This window comes from Balaenoptera borealis (genome assembly GCF_965194805.1).
Source record: "Balaenoptera borealis genome assembly, chromosome: X".
Lineage (NCBI taxonomy): Eukaryota > Metazoa > Chordata > Mammalia > Artiodactyla > Balaenopteridae > Balaenoptera > Balaenoptera borealis.
In genome coordinates, this window is record NC_138881.1 from 18,908,466 (window position 1) to 18,923,659 (window position 15,194).

The 15,194-nt window shown below is 39.2% G+C and overlaps 1 protein-coding gene across 4 annotated transcripts in view; it reads left to right on the forward strand.

The window, feature by feature from the left end:
- Window positions 1-15,194, forward strand: part of PHEX (phosphate regulating endopeptidase X-linked) — a 196,099-nt gene that overhangs the window by 68,860 nt on the left and 112,045 nt on the right. For 3 of the 4 annotated variants that reach the window (XM_082375621.1, XM_082375622.1, XM_082375620.1), the window contains one exon: window positions 664-792. The exons of the other annotated variant lie outside the window; for it this stretch is intronic. In XM_082375621.1, the coding sequence (XP_082231747.1) occupies window positions 664-792 (129 nt within the window). The remainder of the gene's footprint in view (window positions 1-663; window positions 793-15,194) is intronic. 4 annotated transcript variants of the gene reach the window in all.

Consider the following 15,194-nt stretch of genomic DNA (forward strand, 5'->3'; position numbering starts at 1 on the left):
TTTGCTTTCATCCCCCAAGAGTAAACCTTTGAGCCTTCCAAGTCCTGCTTTGGAACTTCCTTACTTGTTTGTAAGTGTTTTCTTGAAATGGTTTAATTGGGACAGATGAGAAAAACATTGACATCTATTTTATACTTGGTCACCAGTGTGTTCTGTTATGACACAGTGTAAATATGCTTCCTGGGTTGTTCATGGTGGGCATATTTTCCTGGTCTGTCTTGTGAGTGTACTTCCCAGAGCAAGGAAACCCTCACTGGGTAGGAGCTTGATCACCTACTGATGTTAGACCTTTCTTGGTGGAACTTTAGTTCTCAGTAGATATTAACTACCATCTGGACACTTGGACAGCATCCCCTCACATCCCTGTTAACTGCAGAAAAGCTATGCTATTGTCCAAATCCTTTGTTTAATGGGGAAAATTGGAAGGAAAGGAGGAATACATTATTATCCACTCTTAAAATATTTTCACTTAGTTTTAAATATAATGGGACAAGCAGAATATTTTTCTTCGTCCGATTTTACCTTTGGTTTACTATCTGACACATGTATATGGGTTGGGGCCTGCAGTGTTTTGTAGACTGTTTCCTTCAGGTTGTTTGAACTTTTTTTCAGTCGTTGGTTTTATCCAAGTGAAGCTCAATCTGGATCGATTATCTCCCACAGGTAATCCAGGGTACCACAACTTTGTTGCCTCAGTGGGACAAATGTGTCAACTTTATTGAAAGTACCCTCCCTTATGTTGTTGGAAAAATGTTTGTGGATGTACACTTCCAGGAAGACAAGAAGGAGGTGGTAAGTGCTGCTCCCCAGCTGGTAAAAACAAGGGCGGTTAACCAGATCTGACATGGATATGGTCAGCAGGCCAACATCAGCCTTCTAGCTCTTCAAGTGACGAATCTAGATCACAGTTTTGCTTCAGAGAGGAATTCCTGCAGTACCATATTAATTGAAAGCTCAAACTCAAATATAGAATGTTATCATGAAAATTAAGAAAATTTAGAAATGAGAAAACAGCATGAAATCATGCCTTAAAGAGTCAGAATTTCTCCTGTAGAGATTAAATGTGTTAGGTCAATGCTTAGGAAAAAAGAGGACCTAAATAATTTTAGGATTGGATATTTGAACTATTGTAATTACAAAAGGTAGAGATTTTGTAGTCAGATTTCTTTGTTTTACAGATGAGGAAGCTGGAGGCCCAGTGATGAAGTGGTTTGTAATATATTTAACAACTTTTCTTTTTTTGCCAATTTTATTTATTTATTTTTTGTTCTTCAAAATAAGCAACTTTTTAAAAAATTGAAGTATAGTTGATTTACAACGTTGTGTTTCTGGTGTACAGCAAAGTGATACAGTTATGTGTATAATAGTTATATATATAATATATATAGTATAATGTAATAATTAGTGATGTTGAGCATCTTTTCATGTGCCTATTGGCCATCTGTGGAGAAATGTCAATTTAGGTCTTCTGCCCATTTTTTGGTTGGGTTGAAAACAAACAATTTTTTTATTGAAGTATAGTTGATTTACAGTGTATTAGTTTTGGGTATACAGCAAAGTGATTCAGTTATACATACATATATATCTATTCTTTTTCAGATTCTTTTCCATCATAGGTTATTACGAGATATTGAGTATAATTCCCTGTGCTATGCAGTAGGACCTTGTTGTTTATCTATTTTATATATATATTAGTGTGTATCTGTTAATCCCAAACTCCTAATTTATCCCTCTCTCCTTTCCCCTTTGGTAAACATAAGTTTGTTTTCTATGTCTGTGAGTCTATTTCTGTTTTGTAAATAAGTTGATTTGTATCATTTTTTTGGAGTTCACATATAAGTGATATCATATGGTATTTGTCTTTCTTCTGTCTTCACTTACTTCACTTAGTATGATAATCTCTAGGTCCATCCATGTTGCTGCAAATGGCATTATTTCATTCTTTTTTATGGCTGAGTAGTATTCCATCATGTGTATATGTGTGTGTGTGTGTGTGTGTGTGTGTGTGTACACCACATCTTCTTTATTCATTCATCCGTCGATGGACACTAGGGTTGCTTCCATGTCTCGACTATTGTAAATAGTGCTATTATGAACATTGGGTTGCATGTATCTTTTTGAATTAGAGTTTTCTCTGGATATATGCCCAGGAGTGGGATTGCTGGATCATATGGTAGTTCTATTTTTAGTTTTTTAAGGAACCTCCATACTGTTCTCCATAGTGACTGCACTAATTTACATTCCCACCAACAGTGTAGGAGGGTTCCCTTTTCTCCACACCCTCTCATATTTAACAACTATTAAGTAGCTTAGAAACAGAAACAAAATGCAGGGATTTTTTCCCCCTTTCCTTATGCTGTCTTCTAAAAACTAGAGACGTGACATTTATTTCACAGAAAGCACTGTCAATTTTTTTCATAAGCTTAAAAAGAAATCCTTTTATTTTGTAAATTTCTAAACATATATGGAAAGAGCATTGTAATCAACTTCCATGTTGATTACACCCATGATCTGTGGCTATTCGTAATTGTCGTAGTGGTGTTAATGGCCCAACCAGATAAATCCACTAATAAAAGGTGAGGTTTAATTTCATTCATTTACTCAACAAATATTTGTTGAACATCTGTTATATACCAAGCACTGTTCTAGGCACTTGGGATACAGCAGAGAACAAAGATCCCTGACCTCATTGAGAAGACATTCTATTGGTGAGGGTAGACAAAAAAAATCAATACAATGCATACATTAACAAGTGTATTAGAAGATGATAAGGACTCTGGAAGAGAGAAGAATGAGATCAGGGTAAAGACAAATCGGGAGCGCTGGAAGGTATGAATATGTGGGGTGGATTGTAGGGTTAAATAGGATGATCAAGGAAAGCCTCATTGTGAAGATGACATTTGGCAAAGATTTGAAGGAGGTGAGAGAATTAGATATGGCATCTATCTGGGGGAAGAGTGTTCTAAGCAGATGGAACAGTTAGTGCAAAATCCCTGAGGCAGGGATGTGCCTGGAGAGGTCAGGGAAGAGCAGGGAGGTCCACGTGGCTGGAGCAGGGTGAATGAGGGTGAGAGAAGTAGGCACTGAGGTCAGAGCAACAGCAGGGATGGTGTGGCGTTTTATAAGACTTGTAGAACATTGTAAGAATGTTGGCTTTTACGCTGAGTGAAGTGGGGAGCTAATGCAGGCTTTTTAGCAGAGGCCTGATGTGACTTGACTTATGTTGAGAGGATCGCCCTGGCTGCTGTGTTGAGAAGAGATTGTATCAGGTCAAGAATAGAAGCAGGGAGGCCAATTAGGAGACTATCAGAGGGACCAGGCCAGAGATGTTGGTGGCTTGGACCAGATGGTAGCAGTGGAACTTGTGAGAAGGGGTTGTATTCTGAATACATTCTGAAGGATAGAACCGGCGCAGTTTGCTGACAGATTTGTTGAGGGATCTGAGAGTAAGAGTTCTGAGTCTGATTAAATGGAAATACGGAGGTGCTATTAACTGAGAAGAGGAATACTGTGGGGAGGATCAGGTTTGGAAGGGAAGATCAGGAGTTCCGTTTTGGCCATGTTGAATTTGAGATGTTATCAGACTTCAGGTGGAGATGTCATGGAGGCAGTAGGGTATGTGAGTCTTGAGTTTAGGACAGAGGTTGGGGTTGAAGGTTGGAGGAGAGAGGAGGAGTGAAACGGTTGTCCAGGGGAGTGGGAGACTGAGTAAACTGAGGAAATGTAGTATGGCTGCTCTAGGTGAAGTTGGAGGTCATGAATTTTAAAAAGTCTTCTCATTTTGGCTGTGTTCTTCTCCATGTGTTTCAGCTACACTGGAGGAGAGGGTCTATTTTAAAATAGAAATTTCAATTTAGCTAGGTTTTTGGTTTTGTTTGATGTGCATTTTCTTTGTGAAGAATTATATTTTACAAATGGCATGAAGCAGAATATCTAGGTATGATTAACTAACGGAGGGGAGGAAAAATAATTTTTTCTCTACTCTTCTAGGTTCTTGTCTGAGACCGTCCTGTAATAAAAGATCAATAGGAGAAAAACAAACAAGTTTAATAACATGTGTACCTCTTCTACTCAGGAAAACTGAGTAACTCCCAGAAATGGCCCAAGCTACCACCTTAAATTCCAAGTCCAGCTAAAGACGAAATAAGACGTTGAGCACTGGGAGAAGCCAGTTATGGGCACCAGACAAAATGCAGTAAATAAGGGTATGGCTGTTATGAAGATTTAAGTCCTTGCCTTCTCCATTGATAAGAGTTTCTAGAGGTTTAGTCATCCTCCTCTTGGTACAGAGAGGGAGACACCCTTACAATGGAGATTACCCTTATAAATGTTAATTTCTCTCACAAAAGGGTGATTTCTACTGTTTTCAGGACAATTCCTGTGTCTGCAGCCTCTCAAAAATAATCAGCCCCAAATAATCGATATGCCAAAGGGGCATATTTTGGGATGGTATATTTTGCTTCCCTTCACTAATAGCAATCCATCGTAGTCAGTCAGATATGAATATGTAAGCACCTTGGATGCAGGTGGTCATTAAACATTGAATTTAAAGGCAAAGAAATAAAAAAGTCTGTTAAGCCATGATAATTCCACTGGTTGGTATTATGTGTTGATATGTATTACAACTATGTATTATGTGCTGAGGTTTGCTTTGGAATGCCATACATCTAAGCACATTTACTTGGATTTTTTTTCTGTCTTTTGATACTTTGGAGAATTGTATGCCAAGTTCGAGACTTTATAGTTGAACCTGAAAGTACTCTTCTTGTAAATAATTCCACTGAAGAATTAATGTCTTATTTCAAAAAACTGAATATTCCCATTGTGTTTTCTTTCACTCCTTGGTCGGAGTAAATGGATTGAGAATTTATCAGATAATCACAGTGGTAACATTATAAGCCCTGGGAAGGATATAAAAACAATTAAGGGATAATGGAGGTGTTTTTATATAGCAGGATTTTTTTTTTTGGCAGTAGAAGAATTTTAAGTAATACGAAAGGTATGTGGATTAATTTGTTTGTCTCAGTTTTGGTGTGAAAGTCCCTTTTTCATGTGTCAGGATGTGACAAGTAAAGTTGATTTTGGCACTTCCCCCCTTATTTTGATGTACATGGGGCGTGAAGGTAGTGTGATAGTTACACGGATACTCATTTATTTTACATAAAATTATTTGCCTCCCTTAAGCAGAAGCTATTTGCCTCAGGGAATACTTAAGTTGGAAACTTATAAGAGTAATATCTGGCTTTTTATAGCCGTGTTACAGGGCTCTCATCCAAGAACCACCTGGAACCACTGATTTACTTGAAAAACATTCTTTATTATTAGCTACAATCCAAAGAGAAAAACAAAAATATCCCCAATGGGACAAATTCCAGAGACACTAACTCAGAGGGGTGGCTGCCATTGTTTTATTTTCAAAAACAGTTGTTAAGCAAATGAATGCAGTCAGAAGGTTAAACTTCAGGTACTTCTCAAACTTTAATGTGTACAGGAATCACTGAAGGATCTGGTGGTTAAAATGCAAAATCTCATTGCCTTTTAACTGGGTCTGGGGTCGGACCCAAGAATTTGCATAACAAGCTCCCAAGCAGTGCTGACACTGCTGGTCTAGGGACCACACTTGGAGTAGCAAGGCCTTTGCACCATTCATTTGTTTGCAGTTACCACCAAAAAACAGCTCTGGCAATTCACGTGAGCAGGGCAGGCATTTGACTCAGGGCAGCAGTACATCGTTTACTAACGCCTGTTGCATTAGTGCAAGTAATCGCTTCAATTTTCAGATCATAGAAAATTTCCCTGATTCAAATTGCTTTAAGTGGACTGTGCCAAACCCCGTGTGAGGGCCTTCAGGCTACTTTTTAGTTCTGCTTTTTGTTGTTGTTTTTTTCCTCTGAGCTATTTAGTTTTCCTTTGAACAGTGGTACCTGGGTTCCTCTAAGAGACTTTATGCTTCTCAGTATTTCTGTTTTTACAGCCTCTTTTTTTTAAAATAAATTTATTTTTTTGGGCTGCGTCGGGTCTTCGTTGCTGTGTGCAGGCTTTCTCTAGTTGCAGCGAGCGGGCGCTACTCTTCGTTGCGGTGCACGGGCTTCTCCTTGCGGTGGCTTCTCTTGTTGCGGAGCACGGGCTCTAGGTGTGTGGGCTTCAGTAGTTGTGGCTCGTGGGCTCTAGAGCGCAGGCTCAGTAGTTGTGGCACACGGGCTTAGTTGCTCCGCGGCATGTGGGATCTTCCCGGACCAGGCCTCGAACCCGTGTCCCCTGCATTGGCAGGCAGATTCTTAACCACTGCGCCACCAGGGAAGCCCCCTGGTTTTTGGTTTTTTGAGAGAAGTCAGAAATATGGACTTGTATGTGAAATATCCTACATTTTAAATCTTGGTCAGTACTTTGGAGGCCAAACTGAATATGTCCTTGGAATACCATTTTGTGCCTTTTACACTAACATTTTCTCTCCAGTTTTCAGACCCAAAGTCATGACCGTGTCTGTCAGAGAACTTTTTAAGTTTTGTAATCTTATTTAGAAGATCATGCATAGTTTAAAAATACAGCATATTAGCTAAACATTTAACAAGTTGCTTTTGTGGAAAGTTATATGAAGGGTATGAAAGTAGAACTCTCTCAGAGAATCCATGGTGTATTGTCACTGTAAATAGAGATGATGCTGTCATCCTACTGTGACAAACCCTGATCTGTAGGCTCATGACCTAAATGACAGGAGAGAGATTTAAGGGTATGTGTGTATGTGGCGAGGGATGTCTAAAGTTGTTACTTGTTTTTCTCTTCCATTTTTAAATTATTAATGATAATTTATATCTGTAACGTATGAGTAAATGCCCCAGATAGATATCAGTGTCCACGGTGGGCACATGAAGATCCCAACGATGGCTATATAATGTTTTAAAAATCTGATGATGATAATAAGGTAGCTATCTTTTACTGAGTTTTAGTTGGATGTCTGGTACGCATTCTATAAGAGCTTTCGATGCGTTAACTCATTTAGTCCTCACGGTGGCCCTGTAATTGCTATTACTGCCCTCATGTTTCCAGATGAGGACACTGAGGCTCAAAGAGTTTAAGTAAATTCCCCAAGGTCACACAGCCTGAAAATGCTTTAGGTGGGGTTCAAGTCCAGACAGTCTAGCTTTAAGTCAGTGTTCTGTTCCCTTGCTTCTCTCTGAAAAACACTTGAATCTTCACCATTTTTATGACTGGCATGAGGAGACCAGTCATAATGAAGAGACTTCTTAGTGGCTTGTCCTATGACTGATTCACCCTTATCAGGAAATTACTTATTCATGTATTAAGATCTTACACAAATAAAAGGCACATATTTCCTATTTCTTAGCATTTTAGAGGTAGGGAACAGTTGGAATAGGTTTTGCTTCTAGTAGCATTCTAATATTTTAAAGACAAATAGAGTGAAAGCTTAATCAGTTCAAGTCTAACCAGGTGACATTGCATTTTTTTGTGTTCATAGAATTTTCAGAAGAAACAGGGAAAGAGTAAGAAACAAGCTGATTATCAGAGATTTCATCTAAGAACAACATTTGAGGTTCATCTTTGGCTCAGTCCACACACTGAGCTCAATTTCCAGTATTTTCTACATGTATCATTCTGAGGAGTGATCCCTGGTGCTTGGAATGATGACCTAAGGCTCTGTAAGATTTCTTCATCAAAACAGTCTTTAAAATGTTTACCGTTTTTTGGGAGTTACTAAGGCAGAAACGTAAACATACACGTCAAAGAACAATTCTCTATCGTGTTGATGCAAAGGAGAAAAAGACCTTTCTGCTTTATGCTTTGAATTGTAGTTTCTAGAAAATTCAAGGAAATTGGAATTCCCATTTGAACATTTTGGCTGAGCTGAGTTATTAAACCACATAATTTTATTTCATTATAGATACTCTGTCCCCAAATTACTTATCTTTATTCATATATCTCAGCTCTGCCAATAGGCATTTTATTGCTGTTCTCTCAAATTATCTGTTTTTGTTGTAGGGTGAACCCTATTAAAGAAAAAAATATTCTGATACTTGTTAAAATGATAAGGAAGCCTTTATTCAGGACTATTGCAAAGGGTGTCAAGACTTTCAAAGTAGGAGAGAGAGATCAGGCTCAACTGTGAACATGGCAGAGACAGCTGGGGGTTGGCCAAGGAGCAGGGTGAAGGAGGCAGTGGATGGAAAATGACTTAAGAGGAAATGTTCAAAGGTCAGGGGACTTTTTCTGAAGGCAGGCCAGGGTGCACAGATATCAAGGGTGGGGGATAAGGAATCTGACAGATATGGAGGGTGCTCAGATATCAAGTGTGGAGGGGGTTCTCTCTAAACTGACTTACCGGGATTCTTGCTAAAACTGGGCTGTGCAAGCCTGGCACAGGGCTTAGAGGAACCTGACTAAAGGTTGGTCAGCGAGAGAGTTTTTGTCAACATTCAAATCAAAGATAAAGTCACTGGTCTCCTATTATACATTAAAACATTCTGTATGCAGAAGGTTAATTTAGTTAAAGAGGAACAAATCTTTTATTATACTTTAGATTGAGATTTTATTAAGTGAAGAATTAAAGCTTTATTTACTGTGTAAAACAATTCACTGATTTCTCCTGTACTCTAGTAGCTGATTCCTTTTTCTCTTTATGGTAAGGACATCGTTCATGTCCCCAAGTAATGCCATGGATGACCTAGAGTATCTTCTAATTTTCTGAGTGCTCTGCATGAGCAATTCTGGTAGTAATTCCTATCCCAAGAATGGGTTTCTCCTCCCATCCCATACTGCTGCAGCTGGTGCCGAAGACTTAAGTACCCACATGGGTCCAATTGCAGTGGTGGAGTTTGAACTTGCAACCTCCATGCACTAGGAGTTCACCTCATTAGTTAGCCAAGATAATTGAATTGATGTACTGCCATTAATATTCAAGTTCTCCAATTCCCTTGCTCACCGTTTTTCTCAGTGGTTGAATAAATGAGATGTAACTCTAACGTTAGTGGCAGAAGTCACTTGAAAGTCAGTGTCATGCATCATAGCAATGCCTTTATACCGAGGGGTTCTTGGTTCCTTACAGATGCTGTTACAAGAGTTGCTCTCAGTATAGCCATTGTACTGATAAAGATAAAGCTCCCTTCAACACAAGTCATGCAAAGTAAAGGATATTCTATCTGGCTATCAAGTGTCTCTGTTTCCGTTTGCCTAGGCAATGGTGTCAGCTATTATATCAATCAGTTTCTCTGGGTCTTTGCAGAAGATCCGTTTGAATTAAGGCAAAACAAACTGATTTGAGTTTTAAAGGGCTTTTAAAATACAGTTATAAAATATTGACCTTATTAAGAAGTTACATCTGATTTTCTGAAAACTTGCATTAGCATCTCATAGCCCAGCTCTGTTCTTATCATCTTGGGCAAATTAACCTCTTTGTTTCTCTACCTTCCTGTTTATGAATGGTACACAAGGTTTTGCTGCTATAGTAATGCTGTGTAACACTCAGCCACAAAACGTCAGTGGCCTTCACCAATTAACAGTTAATGTTGATGCACCTGGAGTTGGTTGGTGGTTCCCCTGGGCAGCTCTGCTTATTTTGGCTTGGTTTGTCTAACGTCTGGGGGTTGGCTGGTCTAGGCTGGCTTCAGCAGAGGTGGCCAGGATGACTTGGCTCTACTCCAAGTATTTTACTTCCTTCAGCCGGCTAGCCTGGGCACGTTCTCATAGCGATGGCAGAGGTGCAAGTGAGCAGGCGGAGACACGTGAGGCTTCCTGAGGCCCAGGCTCAGGACTGGCATAGTGTCATGTCTGCATTCTGTTCACCAAAGCAAGCCACAAGGCCAGTCCAGAATGACAGAGCGGGGAAATAGACTCTGCCTTTTTAGTGAAAGGTCCCACAGCAAAGGGCATGGATAGAGGAATGGGGGTATAGAGTTAAAAGCCATCGTTGCAGTGAATCATAGATAGGGATACAAACAGTACCTACTTCGCTGTTTTGTGATGAGGACTGAGTGAGACAATCCACGTAGAAGGCTTAGCACATGCCTGGTGCATAGTGAGTGCCCAGTGAATGTCAGCTACTGTTATTACTGTGTGCCATGCCTAAGATTAATCATGAAGAGAGAATGCATACTATCAAAGAACTGTGGCAACTCTCCTGCATTGAGATCTCTTCTTTCTGATTTTTCTTCAAAAGAGTGAGCGTGAGGGAGGTACCTGGGTGTTTTGCTGTTCCTAGTCCTGCATATATGCCCAGTGTAGTAGCTTTCAGTTGGGATAAAGATCCTTTTACGGCTAGTGCCCTAGCCACATTCCAGAACCTGCCCTATCATTTAATGCTAAATCTGGCTCATAAGAGAGTCTCATGCAACTATTCAAGGAGCCAAATATAATTTCTATAACAGATCCAGGTTTCACAACTCTCTACGGGCTAAATCTTATTACAGCAAATGTCGTTAAGACCCCAATCCTGACAGCTCTTTTTAAGCAACCTTTGGTAAAATGACATCCAGCAAAACAAGTAATTCAGAAAGGTCATTGGGAATTCTTTTGAAATAAGTGTGGACACTACTCTTGCCCTTGTCCTTGAGTGTGCTGCCACGATGATGACACATTTGGCCCGCCTTTCTTGTTTGTTGTCTCTATCTCTGGATAACATTGGACACTGTTGCCTTTGCCACTTATTATCGGCCACAGTCTTGTCAAGTAGATCTGATCAGGCCTGTGGGCTGCGGGCACCCTGTCCTGGAAATTCATTGGCTGAAAGAAAGCACTTAGGCCCTCCAACAGAGCAGAGTTTTGGATGTGACCAGGGAGAATTCCTTGCTGGAGGGAGTTTACCCACAACCAAAAGCTAGACCATTATGAGACTGGTTAACTTCTAAATATTATTCTGGTTTCTGATCCGTTCCCTCGAAGAGTAGGAAAGTGGGAAACAGAAAAAGATGAGTTAGAAAATCAGAGCACAGTCTCTCTGTTCATATCCAGTAAATAGGATTTTACTCTTATTACCTCCCCCCCAGCCTTATGCTTTTTGATAAGAGGACATGCTAAACTCCTGCCCCAACAGACTAACATGCTTTATAGCATGTCTGGGGCCCAAATAACTTGACATTTTTTTCTTTCGCCAACATTTTAAATAGCTATGCAAGTTTGTTAATCCTGACAAACTGGTATGATTTGTTTTATCATACCAGCTTGCTTGGCTGCCAGAAACTGAGGGTTTTCTAACTATCCTTAGTTTTTCTGGCTTTACCACCTCTCCCACCTTAACATGGGTCTCTTCTTTACTTCTTATTTCAATGCCATTATATATATATATATATATATATATTTTCATTATTATATTTTTATCAGGAGCCAATTCAAAGTTGTTTTCATAAATACAGTATAAATAATGAGTCAGTGGATAGTTAACATTTATTAGTGCATTGATTTATTTAATGTCTGTGTTTCTAGTGAAGTGACAGTTGCCAGAAAGAAAAGTTTTAGGAACTTCCCTTAGGTTTCAGCCTATTTCTTCCAGGTTAACCACATGAATTATTGATAATAATTTTTGTTTTTCACATTCACTCGTCAAGTGGTTATAATTTAAGGAACCATGTCTTGCTCTAGACCAATGAGGAGACTGGAGACTTTTTAATCTTATGTTTTATTAAGATATTACTTATAATTTCTGAATATATTAAAGAGGAAAATCTCTTCAACATTATGCTTTTATTTAAGAATTTCATTAAAATTACTTTAAGATTAATGCATATAATAACCTTGAAGATTGTTTTTCTTCTTTAAGAACTCTATCAGCCTATAGCTATTTCTATCAGATATATAATATATATGTATATACATATATATATTTTTAAACCATTCTTAGCCATCTGTTCTGTACCACGTTGGCATCATCAACCTCAGAATGGACTGGGCTAACTTACTGAGTCATTTGAGTTCCACTGAAGTTTATATTTGGAATAACTGCTGGAATAACTGTTATACATTAGCATGTATAAAAGATATTTGATTAAATTTCATTTCTTTGCTAGATAACAACTGGAGGTTTTGAAAACATAAATCAACTTCTATTTATTGAACATCTGCTACATGTATCGTATGAGATATGAAATCATACCATGTGAAAAATCATATCATGTAAGATGTGGAATCATAAAACTAACAGTGGTGAGATATGAAATCATAAAACTAACAACTTTAAATTTGCAGAACACCGTAGGGGAAGAAAAATTATTTTTCCCTTTAACCTCCTAGGTTCTTGGCTAAGATCCCTCTGTAATAAAAAGACAGATTAACAGGAGAAAGAGAGAAGTTTAATAACATGTATACCTCCTGTATACATGAGAGAGACCCAGGAAAACTGAGTAACTCCCCAAAATGGCCCAAGTCATCACCTTAAATACCATCTCCAGCTAAAGTCAAAAGATGTTGTTGTCGGGGGAGGGAAGCCAGTTATGGGAGGTTACCAAAGCACGGTAAACAAGGGTAAGGTTGTTATACAGATTTAAGTTTTGACTTCTCCACTGGTAAGAGTTTCTAGAGATTTAGTCATGACATCTTCCTGGTACAGAGAGGGAGACACCCTTTCAAATGGAGGTTTCCCTTGTAAATGTAAATGTCTCTTACAAAAGGGTAACTTCTCTGTTTTCTGAGCTTTTTCTAATCTGCTGTTCCTTAAAAATAATCAGCCTAAAATATAAAATAATCCTCATGCCAAAGAGGTATGTTTTGGGGTGGCAAATTCTGCTCCCCTTCAACACTTTTTAGTTGCCTTACATATCCATGATCTCATTCGATCTAAATCATGATTCCTGTCTTCGAAGCTTATGGATTTCTTGGGGAGATCAAATAAATATAAATGGCAACTAAACACACACCTATATTGTTCTGAATATAAGCCTAATAGGAACTCAGAGAAGGGACTGAAAGTGTGGGTTTAAGTGTTTTGGATTCATTGGTATGAGGTAGGATCTGAGTTGGCCCTGTAGGATTTCTTTGTCACCAGAGACAAAGCTTTGAAGGAAACTACAACTGACAGTGGGGTGAACTGACCCCTTTTGTTAGCAAGCCGAACTCGATGTGCAGTAAAGTCAGTCTACAGACACTGAGTTGTGGTGAAGGGAAGTGCAGCATTTATTTGCAGGGAGAATGGGCAGCTAATGCTCAAAAGACCTGTACTCCTTGATGGCTTTTGGGCAAGGGTTTTTATTTTACTAATTTATTTATTTATTTATTTACATTTATTGTGCACTTTATTTCTGTTATTATTACATTGTAATATATAATGAAATAATTTTACAACTCACCATAATGCAGAATTGGTGGGAGCCCTGAGCTTGTTCTCCTGCAACTAGATGGTCCCATCTGGGAGTGATGGGAGACAGTGACACCCAAAGTGTGTTGCTTCTGTCCAGTCTACTCCGTAAGATGCAGCTTAACCGTCACTTGCCACTCACTGATAGGGTTTTGATACGAGTCTGCAAGCAGTTGATTTATTATGGTCTCTGTGCAGTCACACCTCTCTGCTACTGATGATCTGTATTTGCAGCCGCTCCCCAGCACCAGCATCACTGCCTCAGCCCCACCTCAGATCACCAGGCATTAGATTCTCACAAGGAGCGCACAGCCTAGATCCCTCGCATGCGCAGTTCACAGTAGGGTTGGGCAAGGGTTTTTAAATGCAACATTAGGGGTGAGGGCGCTGTGGACATTCTTCTGATTGGTTGTTGGTGAGGTAACAGGGTGATGTTTTGAGAATCTTAAGCATCAGTCTTCTGGTTCCATCCAATCTGAGGTCTGCATGCTTGTGGTCAGCAGTTTCCATCTGGTGGGGTTCTGGTTTCTGTAAACCAACTCAAAGATATGTGTCAGATTGTTATCTGTATCCCTTGAGGAGGAACTAGGAGTCCTTTGACTCTGTTTTATGGCTGAAATATTGTGTAAGCTATCGTAACTTTTTGCTTGATTGCTTTGACTTTGTTTCTGCATTCCCTCACTTTTCTAATTATTAACTGCTTAAATTTGCTCTTTGGAACTCAGGGGAAGGCCAGCAAGACTAAAGCTTTTTTTCCAAACAAGAAGTGGGGGACACGGAGGGGGTCTGTCACCAGGAAGGCCATGCAGGGTCCTGCTTGGTTTCACATCTTCTCAAAGCAGTATTAGCATATGTCCCTTTAAATGCATTAATAGGACCATCTTGACCCATATATATAGAACACAAAGTTCCTATGTCCGTGTGAGGGGAGGGAGGATAAGGAGAGGTCAAAAGAAGAGCAGGTGAGGTAATTTTAATGCACTAAGATAGGAGAATCTCATTTAAGAAAACCTTTCCTGGAAGGGGACCAGGTGTATGCATATGTGTATGTGACTCACCAGTGTCTGATGTCTGATGTAGAATGCTGTGGGCAAAACCCTGGAGTGCAAAGAATGAAAAGGGGAGCCCACTTTTAAATAGCATTGGTTGAGGGAAAGAACTAAAAACTGCCCATATACTGACCAAATAAACTGTATTTTCTCAGTGTGGGTCCATAAAATCTGAGATAAGTAGATGCTTAACAAAATGCTGCTTTACTTGGAGGGCTCTTATTCTGAATGTGGCAGATTTTACCATAATAACATTTGAGTTAATTTTTATATGTCATATTTTGATTTTTAACTCTAAATAAATATTTTCTATGGATAACTTCACCTTATGACTTCAACTTTAAGTGATTTCTATTAATGTTATATGCTGGCTGGTTGGGGCATTAGGTCAAGGTTTGGTGAAGAAATAATATTTCTGTCTTCTTATTTAAAAATCACATCAGGCTTTTGCTGCCTCAGGGAGCATGACTTGACTGAAGGCATTGTTATTATGTGATGCTGTAGAGTAGTCTAAAGATAAAAATCAGAAGTGTTCAGTGATTTATCTTCCTAGTTCCAGCATACTAAAATCATTATTTCTCTTATTTGCATTGACATGCCAACCAATGACATTAATCACCTTCAAAGATTTCCCTTGTTCTTAAAGTCTGCTGGGGTAGTTCAGCATCATTTCACAAAAACTGTTATATATTAAATTTGTAGAGTGGTCAAAAAGAAAGAATTGAGAACCTGTGATGAGGCCTGGGAGGGGAATGGTGGTCTCAGAGGACTAGGGCAGAGACCAGCTGAGGATCACAGGGAAAGAAAAGAGGAAAATGATTACAGTCATCTCTCGGTATCAGCGGGCG